This window comes from Barbatula barbatula, assembly GCF_947034865.1.
Source record: "Barbatula barbatula genome assembly, chromosome: 1".
NCBI lineage: Eukaryota > Metazoa > Chordata > Actinopteri > Cypriniformes > Nemacheilidae > Barbatula > Barbatula barbatula.
The window spans coordinates 30489253-30514138 of record NC_136766.1 but is presented as its reverse complement, the minus strand read 5'-3'; the positions used below and the strand labels follow the sequence as shown (position 1 = coordinate 30514138).

Here is a 24886-nt window from a genome sequence, read left to right as displayed (position 1 = left end):
ACATCGGCCCAATCATGGACATTGAAATGTTGCCTGAAATTGGGTTTCTGACATTAATGTAGCTTACAAAAGCCTTGGTGCATGGTTGATTCTTTATTTATTGTTTCTTTCTTCACACCATTCCAGCATCTCATATATACTCAAGGAGAGAACTGAAGTAAATCTATACACAAGTCTATACACGTTTTATTTCATTTAGAATCCTCAATTAACATAACCTTCATGTCTTTGTGCTGTTGGAGGAAACTGGAGCACTCGGAGTAAACAACACACATTCTTACACAAAGCTGGTTGTGGATGTGGGAGACAGAGTTGACATTTAAATTTTATAATAGTGCGTCAAAGACCCATAAACTCTGAGCAACAACAACCAGACAGTGTGTAGTGTGTAGTTTGTGACTGCCTGTCTAACAATTTGTTATGGAATCCAGAAAGACTGGCATCATTTGTAATGCTAGAGGCTGCCAAAATAGTTGGAAGGCATATTTGAGTGGGAACAAGACATTAATACCCTCTATATGGCATCTGGTTAGGATGCCTCCTGGACACCTCTTGGGGTGTTCGGAGCACGTTCGACTGGAAATAGACCTCGGGGCAGACCCATGACGTGCTGATCCAGCTATGGTTGTCCTGAGGACCCCTTGGAATCCCCTAGGAGTGGAAGAAGTGGCCAGGCAAATGGATGTGTGGCCTTCAGAATCTAAAGGATGGATGTGTACATGTTTAATTGCAATTGTTTGAAAATCTTGCATTAGGCAGGAAAATCCTTGCCTGTATCTATGACCAATGATATTGTGCAACTAAAGAAATCTTATGGGGAAATCTTTCGTTTTGAATAGTCAGATTTACCACACAGGCCTGAGAATGATGGTGTAAAATATTTTTATGTTATGATGTAGAGTAGCTGAACATGTTATAATATGAAGTTAAAAAATACAACATATGTAGTTCATGAGTCAGTAACATCAGCAAATGTTCTTATATAAATGTCCCTTGATTGTTTTCCTTTTTGTGTTATCTGTTAAACAATGTATGCCCCTTTCAGACCCAGGTCACAAATTCTTATCTTTACAGTACATATCTAGATCTACAGTTTTACAGCTGCCTTCATTGAGTTACAGATTTATTGCATGTATCGGTGTCATATAAAGATCATAAATGCTTAAATTTAACATAGCATCAAATACATTGAATCTGTCTTTGTTCTGTAGTTGATCAACACCTTGCTACAAGTTGTTCTTCACATTATTGTGAAGTGTTTCCTGCTGTAAATAGTTGCATAACCTTGTAAAGTTACAGATCAGTATGTGTGAAAGAATGAGGAAAGAAAGCTCTTTATATTTGTTTCTCGGAACTGGGAATGATTAGGATGTGTTTGAATAGTTGTATAATAGTGACTCAATATAATAATTTTAAATGAGTAAATAAAGATTAGGAAAAATGACTAAGCAAACCAAATTTGAGGCTTTATATTGTTCTTTCACCTTACATCTCTTTATAGACCGTGCTCGTTTTTTCCATCTGGTTACACCTAATATGAAACGGTATGTGCCTCAGCTCATTCAATTTGAATTTTCACGAGGTCACTCTACTCACAACAATAAAGGCTTTCACTCTCTCATAACTAAATCCGTTCTACAGAGATGAAGCATGTTATGTGTGAGAGTACTAGAGAGTGATCATGAATGATCTCTGACATAAACTCCCAATGAAGTGAGCTGTGCCCCAAGGCTTTATATTAGGCATTGTAGCATTGTGCAATCGCGATAAAATAAAACCTTGAGGCGAGGAAGGGGACTTGTAGGGCATTCTCTGTATGTTTTTCCAGAGGACCTAAAGTGACACATTATTGCACCACCCACTTAATGCGCCAATGGCATACCACATAATCCCCCCCCCCCCACTCTCTCTTTCCCCCCTCAACCTGCATCTACTAGTTGTTATGTGTTCTACGGCCTTGACCCATTTTTTAAAGAAAAAGCTGGATCTGCATATTAATACTGTATGCATGTTGCCTTACTGCCCAATATGTTAATATCACTTTTTATTTTATAATGGACTGTGTTCTTGGAATGAATTCAACCAGTATATGCCGTTGTTGAAAACTGAATGCCTTTGTTGACCGGCTGGTGATATGAAATGTTTTTTAATGCTTTTTTAACTTCTTGTTATGTTGACCTTTGGTTTGACAGCATTTTTTACAGGCATATCCCATTTCCTACCTTTCATTCTCTTAATCCCGCTTGTGGGTAATAAGAGAGAGATTAGATAAGGAGTTCACAGATGGTATGTTCTGGATAGGGGATGGTGGAACTCTTCTGAAGAATTCTGTGACCAGTTCTCCCTGAACCATAAGACTTACACTTTCTATTGCATATCTTTTATTAAATAGAACTGCAGTATTAGAAATGTAAAGTATATCATAGAGACAAATCAAGTCGTACTTAAACTAAAAACGAGTTGTTATTCTCTTATGCAGCAATATTGTTTTAAATATTTAAAATTCTGTTCACATATTTTTTTTGATGTGCCTACATCAAATACTATACAAAAACATTACTATCACCTCCAAATGTAATCTCTCCTCTGCAGAGTGTGGGTTTATTTGAACTGTTTATTTGAATTTTCCCACTGTAAAATTGTGTTACCATTGTGTTACATTCACTAATGTAACACAATGAATCTGCAGGTTTTGTTAAACCACGCAAAGTTAAATCCCAGGAAAATTCGAGATCAGTGACTCTCTTATCAACAGTTTCACTGGTCTTGACAGAGCTTGTGACGATGCTCAGATGATTATTTAACACGATATCATTCAGGGTCTTTCATAAATGAAATACTTGATGCATGCATTCGCAAACCACCGCATATTTGTTAGTCAGGCTTGCAGAAGCGAAACTAAACGTATTAACTTATGGCGTCTCACACACATCACACACTTTCTGAAAGATTAAGAATAACAAGGTTACTGTCTAGGATGACGACATATTGCCTGTCATGATATGGGGCATGTGACTTTATACAAACTGCTGCCCTTAAATGTGTATATTTTGCGATTATCAGTCACAGATAAAATTATTACTTGCATATTGTGTTTCATTGCATACAAAAAATAATTCAAGATGAACTGGAACCTTCTACTTTTCAAAAGTAAAACCTTTCGATTGCAGTTAAATAAGAATATGACCATGTTTGAGAAGTATGTGACACTTTAGCCTACTTTACCCAAACAGATGTTGGCTTTGTAGGTATTTTTAACACGTTACGAATCGTAAAGGTCAGAAATAATATAGGCTTCGGACCTTCCTCTGAAGTTTGCAAGACTTGTTGCATAACAAATGTGGCATGAGTAGGAGCAACATGTAACTTTGGGAACATTTGTATTGATTATTATTGTGGGCTTTAACTCAAAAGGCAGAGGCAAATTTTCTGAGGCGTCACATTCCAGAGCTGCCCTGCTATTGGTCAGGATATAGGCGTGTTGTTTCTAGAAAAGATAATGCTTAACTCTGCCATTTATGATGACCTTCCTTTCTCTGTTTGCCTTTCATTCACAAAACGATATCTGTGCCTTTTGTAACAGTCACAACAATGCCGGGGAAAACGGAGGTAAAACATGGGCCCCAAACAGGCTTTACGTCATTGCTGATACTGTAAATACTATATTTTTGTCATATGGCCTTGTGGGTACATTCTTCTAAGTATTAGTCTGCAGAGCCAACCACAACAACAGGCCGAACTACAACAAAGTAATTCTAGATATTTCAGTGGTGAATCACACAGCCCTGTAGAAACCAACTTACACTTTAAATGTTTGCAACAAAAGAAATTCCTACTATGGTAGTCGGCGATGTTCCAGAAACATCAGAAACATCTGACAAAGATCATTTCACAGTCACACAGGAAGATTCATTTACTCAATGTCTGCTATTAGTACACTTAGAATCAAAAATAATAAGTATACGTCTAGTCTACTTTTATGTACTGTTACGTGTTAAATATTTTTAAACGTTAAAGGTACAAAAATGTCACGATGTATTACGTTTTGACTGAAAGGGCAGCGTGGTGTGTTATGACGTGCTAATGGAAACACGATTCTTGCACCTATGCCATATGTTTAAAACGGGTCAACGGGGGTCATGATCTTTGTTCCTGAGGTGTCCAGAGTCACAAGTTTGGATTCAAATATAAACAAGTATTCGGGATAAATTAGGAAATGTACAAAAGAGGAATAGTGTTACCGAACAGCTGAATTCTTTGCATGCGTACAGTAACTACAATTTCTGTGTTTATAAATATGCAATACAAATATATTTGAAGTTTAAGATATGTTTTTTATATCTCAATTACAGTGAATGGATTTCCGTTTGTGGTAGAAGTGTAGTCACCATGATGGATTGATCATGTTTTAACGATGTTTTTTAAAAACCATGGTATTCATGATTGTGGTAACCATGGTATTACTACAGTGACCGTGTTTTTGTTTCCACTGTGGTAAAACAGTCTTGTCTTTTCTTTTGTTAATGTTTAATTTTCGTAAGGGTTGAATGTACAATACAAATACAAAAAACAGCATGTGTATGACACGTGGTCGCGTTGATGTTGTTCGACCATAAATAACCAGATTGTAAATGTTTAATTTTTGAAAACCTTTCTCACGTTGTCTGGTGCTCACTCGTGACAGCCGTTACGCGAGTTTACGTGAAATTCAGATACACACCCACAGCCCGACATTGGTCACCCTGGCGGGGCTTTGCGTCAAAGGTTGTGTATTCCGCTGTACATTTGCGTCATCTGACGGGGAGGAGCGGAGGAAAAAGCGGATCTATAAAAGTACCGGCGACATGATCAACAAATCAGGAATTTTGATTATTGCACATCTTGGACACGAAATTTAGAACTCGGGTTTTTAATTGATATCTTTATTTTTGCGTTTCTGTTATCGGCGTCTATCTGCTAAGTTCTCAGCTAACAAGTTGACGTTACTTGCGTGCCCTTCTTTAAAAGAGATTTCCATTGCGCTTCTGGTCAGGATTGCACGCGCGATTGTAGACATGTTTCCTGAGAGCAACACTGGGTAAACCTTTTATTCTTTTCTTGTTGTTTGTATGATTTATCGTGTAAGAAGTTTAATACATTAAATAAACCCGTTCCATGACGTAGGTTGGCAACACGTGGTGGCGCACGAGCCTCGTTTGCAGCTGGCATTCTGGCAATGAACTCTAGTATACGTTGATCTGTTCTTTATTTAAGGGAACAAAAACCGCATAAAGATTATATTTATATATATGTATACTGTATATCAGTTTACCTTTAACCTAGACCGATATCTTATAAATGTCATGCAATGCGATATGTTTAGCATGCTTTTCTGTATATGGAAATATATCCTTAATTCCATCACGGTTTTTTGTAATTAATGTAACAACGAGTTTTATCATTTTTATCAGTGAAATACTGAAAACTTATCATTTTTCATATTTAAGCCAATGGGAGGCAGATGTTAAGAGCTTCATCACTAAACTGTATGTGAACTGTGCAGCTGCGTCAGATGATAACTTTCATAACATCATACTATTCATAAAACTGCTTTGTTACAGAAATTTAATTTTACTAATCAGTTACATATTGCTGTAAATGCCAATTGTGCTGGAGTGGCTAAGGTTTTAGTCTCGTCATGATCATTATTTTTGGCACATACAGGTTTGGCATTCTTTTTAGAATTGAAATCAAATAAGAAATGGTCAAAATACAAACATGACGCAATTGTTTAGTTACAGTCTTGCTGTCTTGACAGGTACAACTATGAGGAGTGCCAGGCAACGGCTGACTGGCTTTTGTCTCAGACTGCACTACGCCCTCTGGTGGGCATAGTTTGCGGCTCTGGTCTGGGTGGACTGGCTGATATGCTGAAGGACCAGTTGGCCTTTAACTACAGTGACATCCCAAATTTCCCACAGAGCACAGGTATGTGTTTCTATCTTGTTTTATGTATGATATTGTATAGCTTGTTTTTCATAACATTTTGTTTTGTATAAACAAAGTACTTACTTTGTGTTGAAAGTATTTCATTTGTTTCAACGCTGCAGTGCATGGCCACGCAGGTCGCCTTGTGTTTGGGACTTTAAAGGGGAGGCCGTGTGTCTGCATGCAGGGAAGGTTTCATCTCTATGAGGGATATGCCATCCAGAAGGTAACCTCTAAACAAACACACATTTGTTGTACTAAGTCAAGCTAATTGGCAAACCCAATTATGTTCAACAGTTTCTATAGGCTGTTTGATTTACAGACTTTAAGCAGAACACTTCATCCTGTGGACCAACAAAGACAAAAACGCTTAAAGGATTAGTTCACCATTTTACTGAAAAATGTAAATTCTCTTTTAATTCTTTCCTCTTCATGCCATTACAGATGTATATGACTTATCTTCTTCAGATAAAGACAAAGTTGTTTCAAATAAAGTCACAAAATGTTGATATCTCCTTTTTAAGCAAATTTAGCATTTTGAGCCAGAACTGAAATCAAAGCTTTGCATTCAAATGTGTCGATCATTTCAAATCAAATAGTTTTGCGCATGTCTCATGACAAAATATCACATGACATAATATAGTTAACGTTAATGGTTTGTGTTAGAGCCCGACCGATATGGATTTTTGAGGGCCGATGCCGATATTAACTTGAAAAGAGCCGATTTATAAGCCGATATTTTGATTTTGAAAATAAACTGGCCTTAAAAAAAAGCCTTAGATTACAGTCTCAATGACTAAACAATTGCACATCTAAAGTATATATTTTTCAATGATCACAAAACAGTCTGGTTTTAAACATTTAACACTTTTATTTACTTCCAGTTGAAGCTGGTTTTAACAGTGTGTACTGTAAATAAATTATAAGTTAAAGTAAAAGAGCTATACCAAACAAATTCAATATTCCACAAAACCATAATAAAATTAAAATAAGTTAAATGTATAGCTACATATACAATAAATAAAAATAAAATATAAAATAAATAAATAATACCAAAATATAATTAAAACAATGTAGAATGTTCTCAATATATACAGCACACAGGCAAGAGGTTTTCCTCCTTCACTACTTTTTACAAATTATACTTTTAGACTTTTACTCTGTCTACCTCTGAACTTTAATATGTGAACAGTGTTTTGAAAAATGTCTTGAACAGGGTGCTCCTTAGTACTGCCAGTTGAGAAGTGGCAGGTTGTAGTACAGGAAGCACAACATCTCTGCCTTGGAACCTGTTAGAGAGCTTGAGTGAACATGAGTGAAGCATGAGACTCTGTTTCTCATGTTTTATCGGCCGTTATAAACGCCGATGCCGATTTAAATGCCATTAGCTCATATCGGCCGATAATATCGGCCGGCCGATATATCGGTCGGGCTCTAGTTTGTGTTTTAAGTTATCTCGCACACACCTGCTGTTTCACTTCCAAAGACATTTATTAACCCACTGAAGTTGTTTAGGTTACTTATGATGAATATATGGGCTTTCTGGAGCTTTAACATTTTGAAACCTATATATTTTTAATAATACAAATAAGAAAGGAAATCAAATGCATCTGGGATAGCATGAGGTCGATTGAGATATTTATTCAAGTTACTTTTTACTTTTTAAGTAACTACATTTGAAGTGTATATAATGAATTTTATGCAGTGCTGATGTCTTGTGCGATGTTAAGTGCCCCCTTATGAGTAAGTGTCTGAAACTAAGAGTGCTTTATTTTGTTTCAGATCACTATGCCTATGCGAATATTCAAACTGCTTGGTGTGGAGACGGTGTTTCTTACCAACGCCGCAGGGGGATTGAACCAGGACTATAAAGTGGGAGACATCATGATCATCAAAGACCATCTCAACATGCCAGGATTTGCTGGAAACAATCCTCTGGCTGGACCCAATGACGAGAGGCAAGCTTTAAAAATTTGTCATTTAAGCACAACATATAACCCAATAATAACACATGCAGAAATTCCTTGCATGTGTCTGATGTACATGCATATTATGGGAGCCTTTTTTGACGATCATCTTCATTTAGGTTTGGTGTGCGTTTTCCCTGCATGTCCGATGCCTATGATCGGGAGCTTCAGCAGCTAGCGATGGATGTGGGTACAGAGCTCGGTTACGGTGACTTTCTGAAAGAGGGTGTGTACTGTGTTCTCGGTGGACCTTCGTTTGAGACCATTGCAGAGTGTCGCATGCTGCACAAACTGGGAGCTGATGCCGTCGGTAAGATTTGACCCCTTTCCTATAGATTCTAGGTCCATTCATTATAACTGTTTGCTTTTAGAATGGGGGCTGAATGCACACGGTTTATAAGACTGTATGTTTTTCAGGTATGAGCACTGTCCATGAGGTGATCGTGGCACGTCACTGTGGAATGCGGGTCTTCGCTCTGTCTTTAATAACTAATAAGGCTGTGATGGACTATGACAGTGTGGAAAAGGCCAATCATGAGGAAGTTCTGCAGACTGGCAAACACAGGGCGGAGCAGCTCGAGAGACTGGTGTCCACTATAGTCACCCGACTTGAGCACAACAACAATTACGCCTAAGACTATCCTCAGTTCATATACAACATCAACCACAGACCAAAGAATGACAATTCATTATGAATTGTAAATGAATATGACTGCTATGGTTTCACAAACTGTTTACACATTATTACACAAATCAGTTCAGTTTGGCTTACACTTATAAGATTTGTTAAATCATACTTTACTTTTATCGATCTAATATCGTGGCCTTATCTGTATGAACCTGGTCAACAACAAGAGTGCTTATGTTTTTTTCATCATGAGGATACAAACAGAATTATAAATTTTGACATACCTCAGAATGCTAGAATGTATAAAACTGTAAATGTATAATATTAACTTAACGCTTAGTATTCATGTCTTATTTTAAAATGAGTTTGGATTTTCTGTAAAATGTTGATTGCTTTATGGTTTTTGTACACAACATGTCTGTAGTATGCATTTTTTAACATTGTTACTAAAATTGGTTATTTATTATATATGCATCTTGTATTGCTTTATAGTGGGAGGTTGAGTTTCACGTGTGCAGAATCACAAACACGAGTCATTTAATATCACACTGATGAGCGAATCTCGTGAACACTTTTATATGAATATAGTCTGATCATATTTCTGTTTTAGGAAAATTTTACATTTTGGATTTGCATTGAAACAAGCATATTACTCATACTTAATGTGAAAGCTGTCATACTTGTTACATATTTCATGAAAGTATTTGTGGTATTGAATTGAATTTCCATTAATAAAGCACTTGTGACCATACATGATTATATATATTATTTCAAGGATAGATGTGAAGTTGAGGAAAAATTTGTTTTGTCGTGAAAATAATGATACAGTCCAAAACCTTTTCCTAATGCAGACGTATACTTTCATTTTAGGAATAAATGTTATATGTTTAGCTTCTATCACTTAAACATTTCTTTATAATGTTTTTGCATCCAAGAAAAGTCTTTGAAATCCTTGGTCAGTTTAGAAAGGCATAAATGGAAAAACATATCCCTGAGCTTGCTGAACTTCTCAACTTCAAGTAACAGAAGGGTAGTTGAGATGACATCTTTCTGAAAGAAACACTTATTAGCAACTTATGTTTTGTTTCCTCTGTGAATCCTTCTGTGTTTTCCCAGAGAGCTGGCCTGAGTGAAATGCTTATTGCAAACAGTACACACATTTCTCTTTTCTCCTGTATGAATGAGCTTGTGACGTGGTTCTGTTTTACATCAGCAGTCTGACAGAGCTCCATTGTCTTCAGATTGATCAGATGTGGCAGAGTTCAGATATTTCTGAAAGAACAACTAAGGGAATTTTTTGGCTTCCTCCTGAAAAATGAAACACCTGTCATAACTGAAACAGAGGACACCTTCCACAGCTTTGACATCTTAATTCTGAACCTTTTTTCCAACAGGCTGCTGTTTCTTTTTTATTCTATTGCCTTAATGTGGAGGTGCAAGATCTTTTATTGGTCCTGTTGTGCAGATTTTTTCAGCCATTGAGATTGTTATTTTCTTACTGCAGCTGTCAGAATAAGCTCAAATGAACAATGATCTCAGGTTTTGTACAGACCTCTTTAGATGACGTAAACCAACACTGGTTTAATGCTGGTCCAGCAGAACTTCCCGTTTTAGCCACACAAATGTTTGAACAAAATGCAACCAACAGAATATTTATAACCATTTTAAAATATAAAGATTGAATTATATATGTAAGATGAAATGGTTTAGAATTAACTACTGAAAATGGACCAAGAAAACCAGGACATTCTTTTGACCAAAGTGTTAAAATACTTTTTATATCACGGTATATAAAAATATTTATAGTTTAATCAATTCCAATTATCCCACGTCCTGCAAAACTATATACTCTTTGCATTCTTTCTTTTTCACAACTATATCTTTTTACTACAGTAACTATTGCCGTTTCCTAATTCAAAAAGCTTTGAAAAGGGCTAGATAAACAAAATTGAAACATTGAATATTTTAGGCATAACACCAAAACACTCAAAAATCATGTTGGCATTTTAAACTCACGTCTATTATTCTGCACATTCTGTAGGTTTTCATTTTCTAAAAGACTTGATTCAAAGCATCCGATCATAAGTTCTACACAACAAAATTAACATTGGAATAAAATATACTCAGTGACATAAATCCATTAGGTCAATAATAAAATGACATCCTACATGGAATGGTTGCATCAAGGCTGATAATTCTTTAGCTGGTTCATAAAGCCTGGGTTTGGCTGAATGTATGGCCTGGCAGATTTCGCTGTGCGGAAGGCTTCATCGAATGACATCTTCTCTTGGAACATGAGGAAACCGATGACAACAGAAGCAGAGCGAGACACGCCGGCATTACAGTGCACCAACACCACTCCACCCTAACACAAATGGTGGAAAGAAATATCAGAAAGGCACACTTTGACTTACTTTTACTACATCTGTATCTAACCTATCCACGTACAGACCTGCTGAGAGGCCTGGTTTATGAACTCAAAACACTGAGGAAAATGAGAGGTGATGTCTGTCTCTGGAAGATCCAACACGGTGACAGTCTTGTATGTGAAGAGTTCTGGGAATGCATTATCAACCCCATAGGCCACATTCAGAACATGGGTTACCTTAAAAACAGTTTATTAGTTTTGCTTACGCAATGCAAGCTTGCTATGAGAAAACATAAAATATATACATTACCTTCATTTTTTTCAGTGTGTCTATGTCATGAGCAGCATCCTGTGATGCTTTTAAGTAAAATCAGATTAATTTGATTATACTTATATTTATAATAAATCTTGAACAACATTATGTATCATGATATTTTCGGTAACATGTAGGATGAATGATCATTATGTTCATATACGCAATTCTTATGTATTTCTTATGTCTGGAGTACATTTACCTCAGTGAGGTTAACATGACCAGTGTTTGTCATCGAGTAAACTCACAGAGCAAAAGGAAAGGTCTGATGGTGCCAACATGCAGGTCAAGGCTCAGATCCTGCACGAACCCGCACGCCTCGTCACCGTCCTTTTCTGAATCATCCGCTATTTGAAAGTGTTCACCGCTCCGCGTCTCTATCAGTTTCCTTCCGGTCACCGTGGTCACACGGGTGCTCTGTTTCCTCAAATGACCTTTAGAGAAACCCTCTATCTCCTGCGCAACAGATTTCATCTTTGTATTCTGACAATTTCCCGATTTGCTTCTTAATCGCTTCGCGAAACTAAATAGCGAGATTCCTGAAGTGGAGAATCTTAATATGGGTGCGCTTTTAAAATAAAAGTCCCTGCGAGACACTGCGGCTGTGTCCGAAATAGACACCCTATACCCTTCTATATTGCACTATTTGCAGGCACATCCATTCAATTTCATTCAAGCCCATGATGCATCGTAATAACGAGTGTAGAAGTGGACAGCCGATGTACACTGACGGCTAGCTGCTAGCTATCTATCGTGAGGCTCGTGCTGAATGAATTCCCGTGGAACGGCAGAAGGTGGCGCCCGCAGGCCTTCCAGTGCACTCCCAGCGTCCGATTCGCCTACTTATACCAGCACTAATAGTAGGTGCTTTTGAGTGCATGGCGAAATAGGTTGCACAAATTGGGACACTACCAGGAAGCGGAAGTGGCCTAACTATATAACGAAATAACTGTATGTAGGCTATTGAATTTGATTTTAAGTGCAAACAATAAAACTTCAGCAGACATTTCAGCGAGCTTACAAGACATCTCCAAAAACCATGACTGTAGTAATAACTTACATTAAAAACAGATAAAAAGCTAACTTAATGAATAGCTCAAAACTCACAGATAACATGACTAGAGCCCTATTCGCACAGGATTTTTATCTGGGGACCTCCTCGCATGTGTATTTAATGTGGCGCATTAACACAGGATAAATTAAGCCTGTGATTCATTTACATACATTTACATTTAGCAGACTCTTTTATTCAAAGCGATTTACAGATGAGGAATCTTTTTAAGTAACAACAGGCAACAAAATACATGTGCATCAATACAAAGTGCATCAAAACTAGTCCATTAAAGCCCATCACAGTATACAAAGCTACTTTCAGTTTGAGTAAAATCAAAGTAATAACTCGAAGTTGATCCAGGCACCAAGGCGAGCTATGGAAAATCTCGCGATGCCTATCAGTGATTTGCGGGCGGGGTCGCGCGACGATTGTTTGAGTCTGAATATTATCATATAGACAGAATCGCAATTCCCCTACCTAGACCAATATGATAAAATATATTTGTTGTTTATAAATGCTAACATGAAATGGGGTGTCCAGTGTGGTGGCCGCGGCCACCCCAGCTCCATCACTGACTCTGACCAGATAACATTTTTATTATAATCTAATTATGTCACATAATTTGTTTGATTTGCTCCATCACATCAGTTGTTTAGACAAATGTTGTCTTCCGGCATTTTAAGTGAAAATGTTCTATACAACCATAAATCTGGGATAAATCTTCTACCGATATGCAAATAGATTCTAGAGCTGTCACACGATTAATCGTGATTAATCGAATCCAGAATAAAAATTTGTGTTTGCATAATGTATGTCTGGGTACTTTGCATATTCATTTTGTATTATAAACCCCAAAAAACATACACATAAATGTAAATGTATTTGGGAAATGTATTTAGTTATATTTACCAATAATTATAGGAATTTATATAAATAAAAATAAATATTAATTCATCCGGTAACACTTCAGAATATGGACCAATTCTCACCATTAACTATCTTATTAGCATGCCTATTATTGGTATATTGGATATTTATAAGTACTTATAAAGCACATATCCCGCATGACCATATTCATTAAAAAAGAAAAATCACACAAATCATTTCCTCCACCTCTTTTTATTCCCCAATTTTCCTTTTATTCAGCCTTGTAGTTAATGGGTATCTTGAACCATTCCTTATATAAACTACTGGAATGTATACAAAATAAATGTCCCTTTCAGCATTGTATACACAGCTGCATATATGTATTCAGTTCAACAGATTTAAATTTTCAAGTGCATCCATAGTAAACCAAATACGCTTTTTTGCTAATTCTGTTTACGTTGCATAGAAAGAGCTGCAGAAATGACTTACTACTACTGTAATTGATTTCACCTTTACAGTGCAACATTTATAGAAAAATAAACATGTAATGAGCAAGGTAATTTCACAAAACGCTGACAGAAGGCTGCAAGAATTATTAAAATTGGCAATAAGGAGCTGGTTGTGGCTTGGCACAGAAAGTCTTTTTTTAAGTCTTAGTAAAATAGAAACTATAAAAATGAAGGTACTCTTTTGATGTGAACCCAACCGTAGATCAAAGATGCAGGCACTGGACAAGAATCTGAGTCGATTTCAGGCAAACATGGTCAAAGAGATCCACTGTAAGACCAGAGAGAAAAACATATGATTGATATGACATATGACATTTAGGCTTAAAACATACATAAACATGCAAACACAGATTTACACTGTTAAACAACATTGCATGTGCATTATTCTGCTGTATTCTGTATTTAGTGTGTTCTTGCTAGCAAGATAATAATGGATCTGTTATATATTTATCATATTAAAATGTCAATGTTTTACAACTTAATATTATTTAATGTTACCTGCTCAGGTTAGTCACTACTGAAAGGACATTCTAACTGTGCTGTCAGGCTTTTTTTTGCGTACTTGAAGAGTTAAGTGCTTACTTTAAAGTTATATTAATTCAGTCTAATTCAGCTTTACACCCCCCAGACATGTTTTCATGAACTGTCAATATGTTGTGACTGGCAAACCCCCTCCCAGACATGTTTTCATGAAGTGTCAATCTGTTGTGACTAGGCATGGGCCGATAACTGGTTTCAAGGTGTGCGGTTTAATATTCCCGCGGTTTCAAAACCACTAAAAATGTCCGCTATACCGTCTCTGCGGTATGCACAGCTTTTTCTCGTCCTCATAGACGAAAAGTAAGTTACAGGAATCCCTCAGGTTGTGTGCGAACATAACGAGTCACATGACCCCTCCCTCTCCGGTTGGTACACACAGTCAGAGGGAGTGAGTCACGTGTATGGAGGATGGCCGAAGGAGGTGAATCTGAAACTTTTTCCCCCGTCGAAAAAGACGAAGTCTACCGTGTGGGAATTTTATGGGTACCGAAAAAGGTCAGACGGAAGCGGCTTGGAGGAGGAAGGACATCCAACTTGTAAATTATTAAAAAAAAGAGCGGCTGCTAGGGGAGGCAATACGTCAAATATGATAGCCCATCTACGGGAGCACCACCCATCACTCTTCGCTAAATTCAAGGCAATGCTGTCTTTAAATAAACATTTGCAACCATCTAAGAGAGTTTGCGTGTTTAGCATTGTTAAAATCAAAACTATTATGCTTTCTACCCCAAGCAAATGTAATGGAGGCAAGCTAGTGAATAGCTGTGCAGTGTGTAAACCTCACTCCCCGACCAACAGAGACAGACGCTAGACACTGCGGTTTTTAGCCTCCTCGTTAGAGCGCCCATCTTAACCTGACATGTTTACAAATGTTGTATAGGTTTCTTCAAAATAAAATGTATTATGTTCAGTGGAAAAGTTGTTTTTATTTAAAAAAATAACACATTCAAGAGATGTTATAGTAATACCGTGAAACCGTGGTTATCATACCGTCAAAATCTCATATGGCCCATCCCTAGTTGTGACTGGCAAACCCCCTCCCAGACATGTTTTCATGAAGTGTCAATATGCTGTGACTGACAAACCCCCCAGACATGTTTTCATGAAGTATCAATATGCGGTGACTGGCAAACCCCCCCAAACATGTTTTCATGAAGTATCAATATGCTGTGACTGGCAAACCCCCCAGACATGTTTTCATGAAGTGTCAATATGCGGTGACTGGCAACCCCGCCAGACATGTTTTCATGAAGTATCAATCTGCGGTGACTGGCAAACCCCCCCCCAAACATGTTTTCATGAAGTATCAATATGCTGTGACTGGCAAACCCCCCAGACATGTTTTCATGAAGTGATAATATGCGGTGACTGGCAACCCCCCCAGACATGTTTTCATGAAGTATCAATATGCGGTGACTGGCAACCCCCCCAGACATGTTTTCATGAAGTATCAATATGCTGTGACTCGCAAACCCCCCCAAACATGTTTTCATGTAGTGTCTATATGCTGTGACTGACAACCCCCCAGACATGTTTTCATCAAGTATCACTATGCTGTGACTGGCAAATATTGAGTGTCAAATAATGTGTGTCAAATTTTGAGTGTCAAATAAAACCTGAAAGAATGTGAGTGACATGATTCCATCACCGTCTGTGTCCATAGTCTTGAAGGTCTCTGTAAAAAACAATTCTCAGTAAGACTGGATCAACTTGCTTTCTTTACATCATGTCAGAATTATTGTGTCTAGCCATTTTGCTTTTTTAAATTAAGTGTTAAAAATCCAAAATAATTAATTGTCCAAGTACATATAAAGTCAGTGCCTTCCCTGTCCTGATTTAAAGCGATAAACTTATGATTTATAAATTGAGGTGTTGGGTGTGATTTCACAGAAAATGTGGTCATCCATAATACCAGTGATTTAATAAAGTTTAAAGATCAGTAAAAAACAAATCTATTGCCATAAAAAGACAGCTTACTGAACATGGTCTCCAATCGCACTAAACAAGTGACAAAGTTGTCAAAATCCACAGTGAGGTCTTCTTCTGTGTAGCGAATAATAATCAGCTGGAATAGATGATTGTTGATCTTAAAACCTGCAAAAAACAATAGAAAATTGCAATATCTACGATACAATGGCACAAACGTCCGTGCACACAGACCGACAATGCGGCATGCATAAAGCCCTTTACAAGGGCATCTAACAGATATTTAACAAATAAACAAGCTAAATATATATAGCACAACATTATCCAATGTAATCTTAACAAAAGCAACTGGGAACTAAATTATTAAAACGTAAACGTAAATAAATAACAATAGCATTCCTCAACGCAGGCAATTTAAGTCAGAAATTGTCCTGAAAAACAAACACATCAAGCATTAAAGCTAAAAGGACGGGGAACACTTTGCAATAAAGTTCTATTTGTTAACAATTAGTTATGCATTAGACAAAATAAACTAACAGTGAACAATACTACTAATACAACATTGATTAATGTTAATTCATGTTGATTTCACCATTTACTAATACATTATTAAAATCAAACGTTTTGTCCATTAACATCAAACGCTTTTTCCGTTAACATTAATGCACCATAAACTAACATGAATAACTGTATTGAACTGAACATTAACAGGGATTCATAAATGCTGAACAACTGAACTCTTCATGGTTATCTTATGTATTTACTACTGTTAACAAATAGCACCTTGTTGTAAAGTGTTATCGACATGCTGTATATTGTATATACTGCTAGACAATTTGCAAAACTGTTGTTCTTTATTTGTTGGTACAGATAAAGTATTTAAGGTCTTGTACCTGCCGAGTCCAGAGCTTTTCGCATCTCATAAGAGCTCATAGTTCCAGATTTATCAAGATCATGTTCCCTGAAGATTGTCTGAGGACAAGAGACAAGAGTTGGTGAATGGACAGTGTAGGGTTTTTTTTCTACATAACAATAGGATTGTTAAGAATGTTAAGGCTTCTAGCACTAAAACAATGTTTAGTGATTTCTTTCTTTCTTGACCATGTTCCACCATATTTGAACCCAAGGAGCTGTTCTTGTTGCTACACAAAGAGCTGGGTAGTAATTGATTACTTGTAATCTGGATTACGTAATCAGATTCCAAAATTCAAGTGCTTGTCATTGAATTACGTTACATTTTAAAATACTCATAATCAGATTACTATTTTAGTTACCAATAACATTACATGTTCCTTTTTTCTTTTTTGGTAAGCCTACCACTTTAACTGTTAAGACCAGCCAACCCATGATAGCGAGTCTGACATGTTTTTGTTTATAAATTTTAGTTTATGTTCGCTGTGTATTGTTCAAGAACAGTGTTAATCTTCACAATCTAGCAAAGATAATACTATGGTTTGCGCTTTTAGTGTAAATCACAACATTCATTGTGAAACTGCATTAGTAATAAATCCAAACAGATTTGTGCTGCTGAATATTATTAGATACAGTATATATATTATAAGATAATCACAAGCACGGTGGGAAATGTATTGAATCTTTCACGACGTCATTTTGTTGTTTTGCGACCAGTCATTTGTAATCCAGTCTTTCGGTTGTGAACATTTACATTTGCCAGGTTTCTTACACATTTTCCAATCGAAATTCCCTGAAGATTTTTCAGACCATATTCTACATCTGTAAAAAGTGGTTTACTGTTCACTGTTCCAAATAATCAGTGGACTGTTATAGCTATACCACATACAAATTAATTAACACCAAACCAAGACATGTTCAATGGACATTTTATTCGAATTAATGCAATGTTAAAAATTTGTTAAATTTAATAACTATATACCTTCAACCCACAGCAACAGAAGGATTGTTGAAATATAATTAATTAATGAACATGAAACGAGAACTTAAGTCCATTAACTTGGCTTCTTTCAAAATTTGACTAAATTCAATCCGGCCGTACGAAGGATTTTAGAAATAAAGGTTCCAAAAACCGAGTTTGTACCGCCAAAAAAAGATTTTCTTGAGCTACATGTGTGCATTTTAGAACAATTAGAGTGCAAATTAGATAACAATAGCTAAAACCATGTCTGTCGTTTTATGTTTATCAGTGATGAGTAAACACAATAGATATTTTTATACAAATTACCACATGGAAATACAATCAATCTTTCAAGAGCATTTGGGTTTTAAATGACAAATGTAAGCGCTATTCATTCCACCTTTTGTGTAGCACAAACATGGACATCAAATTACAAAAGTTGCAGATGCTTGTTTTAAAAAAAAGATAATTAAAGAACAAGAATTCTTTGATGCGTTTGAAATATTTGCAAATAATATTGTTGTTTTAATAGGCTAACCACAACCTATAAATGCACCAGAGTCAAATCCAAGCGGTTTAGGAAAAATTAGAGATGGTCTGGTCATGTTTTTGTCTCGTTTCAGAATTCTGTAGTTTGCATTATTGGATATTAAAATCAGCCATTTAGTCAGGTTCCTTATTTTCATGTTGATGCGTGTCTGTCAAGCACGCTTAAATTGGGATTGCCCTGAAAAGAGGGAAAAAGCTACGCAGTCACATTTTGCACATGATGTTTAGACGCGACATGTGCACAGCCATATCCATACTTATCCAAAACGCGTAGGAACCCTGATTTGCTATTAGCAAACCGTTATTAATGTGGCTATAATAAATCTAAATTATGCAGACAAAAGCTTATGGTTTCGATTATAAGCTTATTGTTTTATACTTTTTGTTTTATCCAGTACTGCGTGAATATTACACCCATTTACATTAATTTGGTATCTACACTTGTTATCTACACTGCAAGCCCTTTTTTCTAAACTTTAACCATTTTTATTGTTACTAGCCTACATGTGCTGTTGTATTTCAGTCATTCAGTACAAGGGCATTAGACTTCTCGTTGTCATGATTCTGCCCTCTTTTGTCTTGATTTTCTGGTCTAGTGGCAGAATCATGACAGACCATACCATGTTTTGTTGGATGTTGTCTGTTTCCCAGTCAGTCTTGTCTCGTTAGTCTGCTCCCTTGGTGAACACCAGGGGGCGTTCATTAAGGGGGGGTTCTGTCATGATTCGGCCTTCTTTTATATCAGGGGTGTCAAACATACGGCCCGCGGGCCGTATCCGGCCCGATAAGGCGTCCAATATGGCCCGAGGGAAGATTTGAAAAATAATACAAATATGAAATAAAAGTTTATTATTATTTTAATTAATTTAAAGTTTATTAATACAATCAGGTTTTCGCTGCCATATTATGTTTTGTTTTATTAAATTTTTTATTTTATCATTGATCATTTAATTGGGCTTCTGCCGGAACCCCTAACAAGCATGCGCATTCTAAAGCGCCGCCTACATTTCGAAAACAAAGTCGGCTAAGTTGTGCGGCAAGGACTAGTGATTTTAAAATGTCCAAATAAAGAAAACTGACGGAAGAAGACGTATTTCTTCTGTGAGTTCAACGGTAGGCCGGTTTAATCTGCTCACAAGCCGTGGCTGTGCAAAACGAGTAGAATATTAAACGGCACTATGAGATATACGCAGAGAAATATGATAAATACACTGGACAACTTCGAAAAGTCAATAATTTAACTTTAGCCTCGGAAAAAAAGCAGTCAATGATCACAAAAACAACAGAGACTGATGAAGCTGTAAAGCTATTTGATTGCCAACGAAATCGCAGCGGGATCAAAGCCGTTTTCAGAGGGAGAATTCATCAAGAATCAGTAATGAACATTAACAACCTGCGCTCTCGACTCACAAACAGACAGCTAAATGACATCATGAGATTGATGTGGTTGAAGAAAAGAGATGTCAGGAATTAAAATCATAATGCAGATGCGATCTAGATCTTTTGTTGTTAAAGGGAATTTCTAGTAAATATTTAATGTTCATATCCAAAGTGAAGTTGTACTACTGTACTAATTGTTAAATATGTTAAGGCAGTTTTTCCTATTAGTGAATTATATTGTATAGCTTGTATGGTTCATATTTAATGTGACCGTCTGTACACAAATAGAGTCTGTTGCATTTTTGTCATTACTAGTTTAAAAAGTATCTGACAAAAAATATTCATATTCAAAGGAAAGGGTTTTGATTGCCTTTACCTAAACAAAATAGTTTTTTCAAAGAGGAATAAGAGTGTTATTGAACCGTTCTGAGGATTTATTAAATGCACCTTTTACAGAACAGTATGTCTTTCTAGTTTTTTTGCTAATTCATTTGTAATTTGGTGCAATATGGTTTAAAAAAGGTGATTCGGCCCGCACATTGTCACTTTTCTCTCCATCCGGCCCTTACCCTAAAATGAGTTTGACACCCCTGTTTTATATAGTCCCCTGTTCATTATTCCAAGTTGGTTAATTTTGCCCCTCTTGTGGGAAGTGTTTGTTTCCATCTTTGGTATTTAGTTTGGTTAGTGTTTTCCCCCATTGTGGGTGTTTATTTTGTGTGTTGTGTTTAATATTAAAGTTGTTGTTTAACCCCTTCATCCTCGCCGCCTGCACTTGGGTTCTTCCACTCTGATCATGACACTCGTACTTTCATAATTTATTTTAATATAATTAAGATTACAGATTACGTTACAAGAAATGTGTCATTTGAGGGGTTACGTTACTGACTACAAATTTTGCCATGTAGTTTGTAATCAGTAACCGATTACAATTCCCAAGTAATCTAACCCGCTCTGACTACACAGTACACAACGTCAAACACTTTCAACAGAAACAAAAAACAGCAGCATCTTACCAGGTAACGTTTAATCTTTTCCCACAACACATGGAACTCTGTGAGTCCGAGTTTTCCGCTGCCATCTGTCTATGAAGACGTTAAGGGGTTGAAAAGATAAAGCAAAACTATCTGAGCAGTTATGTCCCGCTCCATGCAGACTGTGTCATAGTCTTATCCGAAGGCAAATGATTAACACAAACTATATGTACATATATATATATATAGTTTTGTATACTCATGAGAAAGTACAGTAGAGATGCGCGGTTGGAGGTTTCAGCCGCGGACTACGCTGATAAACCGCGGGGCGGATGACGTGACGAAAATTATTAAGTTAAATGAAATTGTCCTAGTCGTCACCCTGACATGACAGTGTGTAGGCTATAGTTAATTAGACTATAATGTAAATTACTTGTTATTTTATTCGAACTTTCTATCTATTTGCTAAAAAAAGTAAGTGAAATTGGCATTCATTAGTAGTAGGCTGATGTGCCAAAATGCGTTTTCTATTAGGCTACAATGAAAATATTGTACAGTAGCCTATCAGATAAGGTCAGGTTTGCCGAAGTGCGTTTAATTTAGTCTATTTATTTAGATTTTTTTGTCCATGTGTGCCAATCGGAGTTCACTGGTGATATTCTGAGGTAAGAGCTTTCTACAGCAGTGCCTTGCATCGCCCAATCAGCGGATGGTGGGCGGGTGTGGTTTTGAAAATTGGTCAAAAACGTTGGTGTGGATGTATGGCGGACGGATGATGAGTTTTGTGATGCGGTTGCGGATGAAATAATAGCCCATCCGCGCATCTCTAAAGTACAGATTGCTCCTTTAAGAGTCAGATAAGAAGCTGATAAAAAACAAGCAGACTTATGGTACAACAGAAAGCGTGAAACGGATACATCCATGAGGTTGATCATGCTACGGCAGGCCTCCTTACTAAAACCGTCTGTCTTCAAATCTTTATCTGTGAATGCAGACACAAAAAATGAGGAGTATAAGCGGTCATCTCTCTTATAAGCGTCTTTCTGTCTTTCTCTCTCAAAAGACAGCTCTTTTTAAGGCCAAAATGTTTATGAAAGACATTTGGTCTGTTCCAAAGCCTAATTGGCTGCCTTCCTAAATTATATCTGACAGTTACTAACAGTAGCTGGTGACATTATGTGGCTGAATTCCAATCCGGCATTGCGCAAGTTCTTTAAAAAACCTGCATGTCCACCGATGCGTATTTAAGCAACTGCAAACACCAGATGCTCTACTGAAAATACTTGATGGTGATTTTTTCAGCCGAGATGCTTTGTTGCTGTGATACAGAATATCCCCGAAGGGTTGTGATCTGACTTTGCAAACAGTTTGTTTACTGAACAAATATTAATATTGTGGAAGTCCGAGGATATCATCCGCTAGAAAAATTGATCTTTGGAGGTGGTATTTGATCCTTACAGATGGTATTTCAGACCACTCATGCAGGTTGGATTTAGGTTAGGATGCTACGGAGGATGTGCTGTCTATGTAGGCTTTTGGAACAGTGAAATCAGTGATGCCCTCTATTGAAAACAGGACTCACGTTTGCTGATAATTCTGTTCATTATGGTTTGCAGCTCTGTAAGATTGATTTCCATGTCCTGCAAATCACATCATAGAATCACAGACACAAATTTCATGTCGTAATGCATTTCAATACATAACCTCAGCAAATCAGAGTTATTATTTTGTCTCTCACCGCTCCAGCCAACTGTCTGAAGAGATTCTTAAAGCCAGCATCAATTTGACTCTCATTCAGACATTGCTAGACAGAAGGAAATTGCAGGGTGAATAGTCATCTCTTATTTATATACGAATATATTCAAATTGTTATGCAGAAATGCATGTAGTCACCTCTTCGGGAATGTCAGCTGTGACTTTATCATCCATTTCTCTGAAGGACACAGAAGAATAGGGATTGATCTGTTGTGAGCGGATGGTTTTATAACTCCAAAATCGCTTCAGATTTGAAGTGACTTGGCTTTAGCACAAAATAATAAGGTGGACATTTTGTTTATTAGGTGAAATGGCATCACTTACTCAGAGTTGGCGGGTTTCTCTGAGAATACTCGGAGGACAAAGTCGGCATCTTTGTTCGGCTCAAAGGTGGACGGGACGATGATGTACTCGCCGGCCGGCAGTCGGCAACGAGAGCTCACCTCTCTCAGGTTGATGAAGAGTTCCGAGCGGGCGCTGGACGCATGACTGAGGAAATAATCTCGCTTCAGGTGCGCACTTGTTTGACCCACATACTGAAGGGAAAGCAAGACTACATGAAATGTTTTTGCAAATATGCCTTAATTTTTAAATTGTAGTTTGTTTCAGATATTGACATAATCCCATTATTATGTAATAACTTTTACGAGTAAATGTATTAAATTTATTTATGCCGTTCAGAATGAATGCAGTTCTGAATAATGTCACAATCCAAAAAACTGTCATTATTAAAGTAACACCAGCTTTATTGTACCTCTCTCGGAACCTCGTAAATGGCAAATCCGATGGTCTCCATGTCTTTTCCTTCTTTTCGCTTCTTCCTGCGATCTTTCTGCATCAGTGCCACCAGGAAGCTGCACTCTGATTGGCCGGGAGAATCAGGATGCTGTAGGGTCAACTTGAACTGAGGGTTGATCCAGAATGTGGCTGTTTACCATATTTTACCCCCAAAAAAGATTAAAAACAAAACATAATCATTAAACACGCATTCCACAGAAGAAAAACATAAATGTATGTTTGAACTGAATTTTCATTTGTAGGTAAAGTCAGTTAAAGACTTGTTTGGTGACTCTGACCCACTGATTCACTTCACACACACAGACATCGTACCCGGGAAGTTTCTACAACCGCCGGCCGTGCTGCCCCTCCTCCACTCCCCGTGATAGTGCGACGTGCTCCATTTCTTCACTTGACTTGCCTGCAGAGCATCTGCTGTCAAATTACAAATCTCCAACCGAGTGAACTCGCGTAGGAAGTCACTGAACGCCATCCTAAAGGAAAAAAGTGGTTTTGAATGGGTGTCAATTAGTAGGGGGCTGTAGGGCCATGAGGTTAAAACCTGAAGTATTAGCGTAGATTTAGTTTGCATATTAATCTTTGTGACTTTATTTTTAGGTTTACAAAACACAAAAAATCCAAACTTCGCTTAAGGGCTTTTGTTTGTAACGCTCATACAAAGGAATCCTGTTACTGAAGTGCACTCAAAGGTGGTAAAATTACTGTTTGAAAGTCGCCTATTGTGTTTGTGTGCAAACAAAATATAACTAGATTTATATATATTAGAAAATAATTTTTACCAACATTATTATACTTTACTAAACTAATAAAATATTTGTTACATTAAAAATATTGCAATAAGAAGTGCTTATTAACTGAAAATAATAATAAAATATTAATTGAAAAATAATTGAAAAATAAAATAATGAAATAAAATAAATAGTACTTATAAAACAATATAAAAAAAAAAATGACAAAGGCACATAATAAAACAGCAATAAATAAAACTAAAGTGAACATGACTTAATCATATTTAAAAAGTAAAACTTAACAATAGTAAAACTACTACCAAAAAATAACTCCAGTCTTACAAGAATCCCAAGTTATATTTTGGTTTCTCTAGATAGGATGTGGTGTTAGAATCAAGTCATAATCAAATGCGATGCGATGAGATTTTCCTTTCATCGACTCGTACTCCCGGGTCTGATCCAAAAGTGCAGTTTAAAAACCATTCGTCGCCGTGAATGAGTGTTAAGATTTTGCTGTAGATAAATTTATTTGTCTCTGCTGGTGGTTTTAGCACTGGTGTAGTAAATCTACACTTTGCTGGAGAAGCGTTAACAAACTGTTGCGTACTTCGGGGTTTACACGGAAATGAGAACGCTGTGGTTTTCAAAAACTTGCACTTTGAAACTTTATCAGTCCCCTAAAACGCTGTT

General features: G+C 36.9%; 3 protein-coding genes across 5 annotated transcripts in view; 1 reads left to right on the top strand and 2 right to left on the bottom strand.

Moving 5' to 3' along the window:
- The first annotated feature begins 4113 nt into the window (after positions 1-4113).
- pnp5a (purine nucleoside phosphorylase 5a) lies at positions 4114-9313 on the top strand. Its single transcript, XM_079459542.1, has 6 exons — positions 4114-5077; positions 5798-5967; positions 6090-6193; positions 7750-7925; positions 8054-8244; positions 8352-9313. The coding sequence occupies exons 1-6, from the start codon at positions 5055-5057 to the stop codon at positions 8567-8569; spliced, it is 882 nt and encodes a 293-aa protein (XP_079315668.1). The 5' UTR covers positions 4114-5054; the 3' UTR covers positions 8570-9313.
- A 455-nt stretch (positions 9314-9768) lies between these two features.
- On the bottom strand, positions 9769-12152 carry dusp19b (dual specificity phosphatase 19b). Its single transcript, XM_079459554.1, has 4 exons — positions 11492-12152; positions 11241-11287; positions 11015-11167; positions 9769-10927 (listed from the first exon to the last, which is right to left on the bottom strand). The coding sequence occupies exons 1-4, from the start codon at positions 11715-11717 to the stop codon at positions 10745-10747; spliced, it is 609 nt and encodes a 202-aa protein (XP_079315680.1). The 5' UTR covers positions 11718-12152; the 3' UTR covers positions 9769-10744.
- A 1246-nt stretch (positions 12153-13398) lies between these two features.
- capn1 (calpain 1) overlaps positions 13399-24886 on the bottom strand; it is a 28121-nt gene continuing 16633 nt past the window's right edge. For all 3 annotated transcript variants that reach the window (XM_079468780.1, XM_079468782.1, XM_079468781.1), the window contains exons 10-21: positions 23781-23941; positions 23425-23597; positions 22995-23206; positions 22809-22848; positions 22654-22719; positions 22498-22555; positions 21833-21897; positions 20958-21026; positions 17033-17111; positions 16191-16307; positions 15830-15888; positions 13399-13941 (exon numbers count right to left, since the gene is read on the bottom strand). In XM_079468780.1, the coding sequence (XP_079324906.1) occupies positions 13915-13941; positions 15830-15888; positions 16191-16307; positions 17033-17111; positions 20958-21026; positions 21833-21897; positions 22498-22555; positions 22654-22719; positions 22809-22848; positions 22995-23206; positions 23425-23597; positions 23781-23941 (1126 nt within the window). In that variant the 3' untranslated portion in view covers positions 13399-13914. The remainder of the gene's footprint in view (positions 13942-15829; positions 15889-16190; positions 16308-17032; positions 17112-20957; positions 21027-21832; positions 21898-22497; positions 22556-22653; positions 22720-22808; positions 22849-22994; positions 23207-23424; positions 23598-23780; positions 23942-24886) is intronic.

Bases quoted from the DNA above. Each gene is read 5' to 3' on its own strand.
- dusp19b (XM_079459554.1), bottom strand. From the start codon at position 11,717: ATGAAATCTGTTGCGCAGGAGATAGAGGGTTTCTCTAAAGGTCATTTG. The intron at 11,288-11,491 runs GTGAGTTTACTC...TTTACTTAAAAG, and splicing joins CAGACCTTTCCTTTTGCTCT to CATCACAGGATGCTGCTCAT. The intron at 10,928-11,014 runs GTCTGTACGTGG...CATTTGTGTTAG, and splicing joins TAAACCAGGCCTCTCAGCAG to GGTGGAGTGGTGTTGGTGCA.
- pnp5a (XM_079459542.1), top strand. From the start codon at position 5,055: ATGTTTCCTGAGAGCAACACTGG. The intron at 5,968-6,089 runs GTATGTGTTTCT...TCAACGCTGCAG, and splicing joins AAATTTCCCACAGAGCACAG to TGCATGGCCACGCAGGTCGC. The intron at 8,245-8,351 runs GTAAGATTTGAC...TATGTTTTTCAG, and splicing joins ACTGGGAGCTGATGCCGTCG to GTATGAGCACTGTCCATGAG.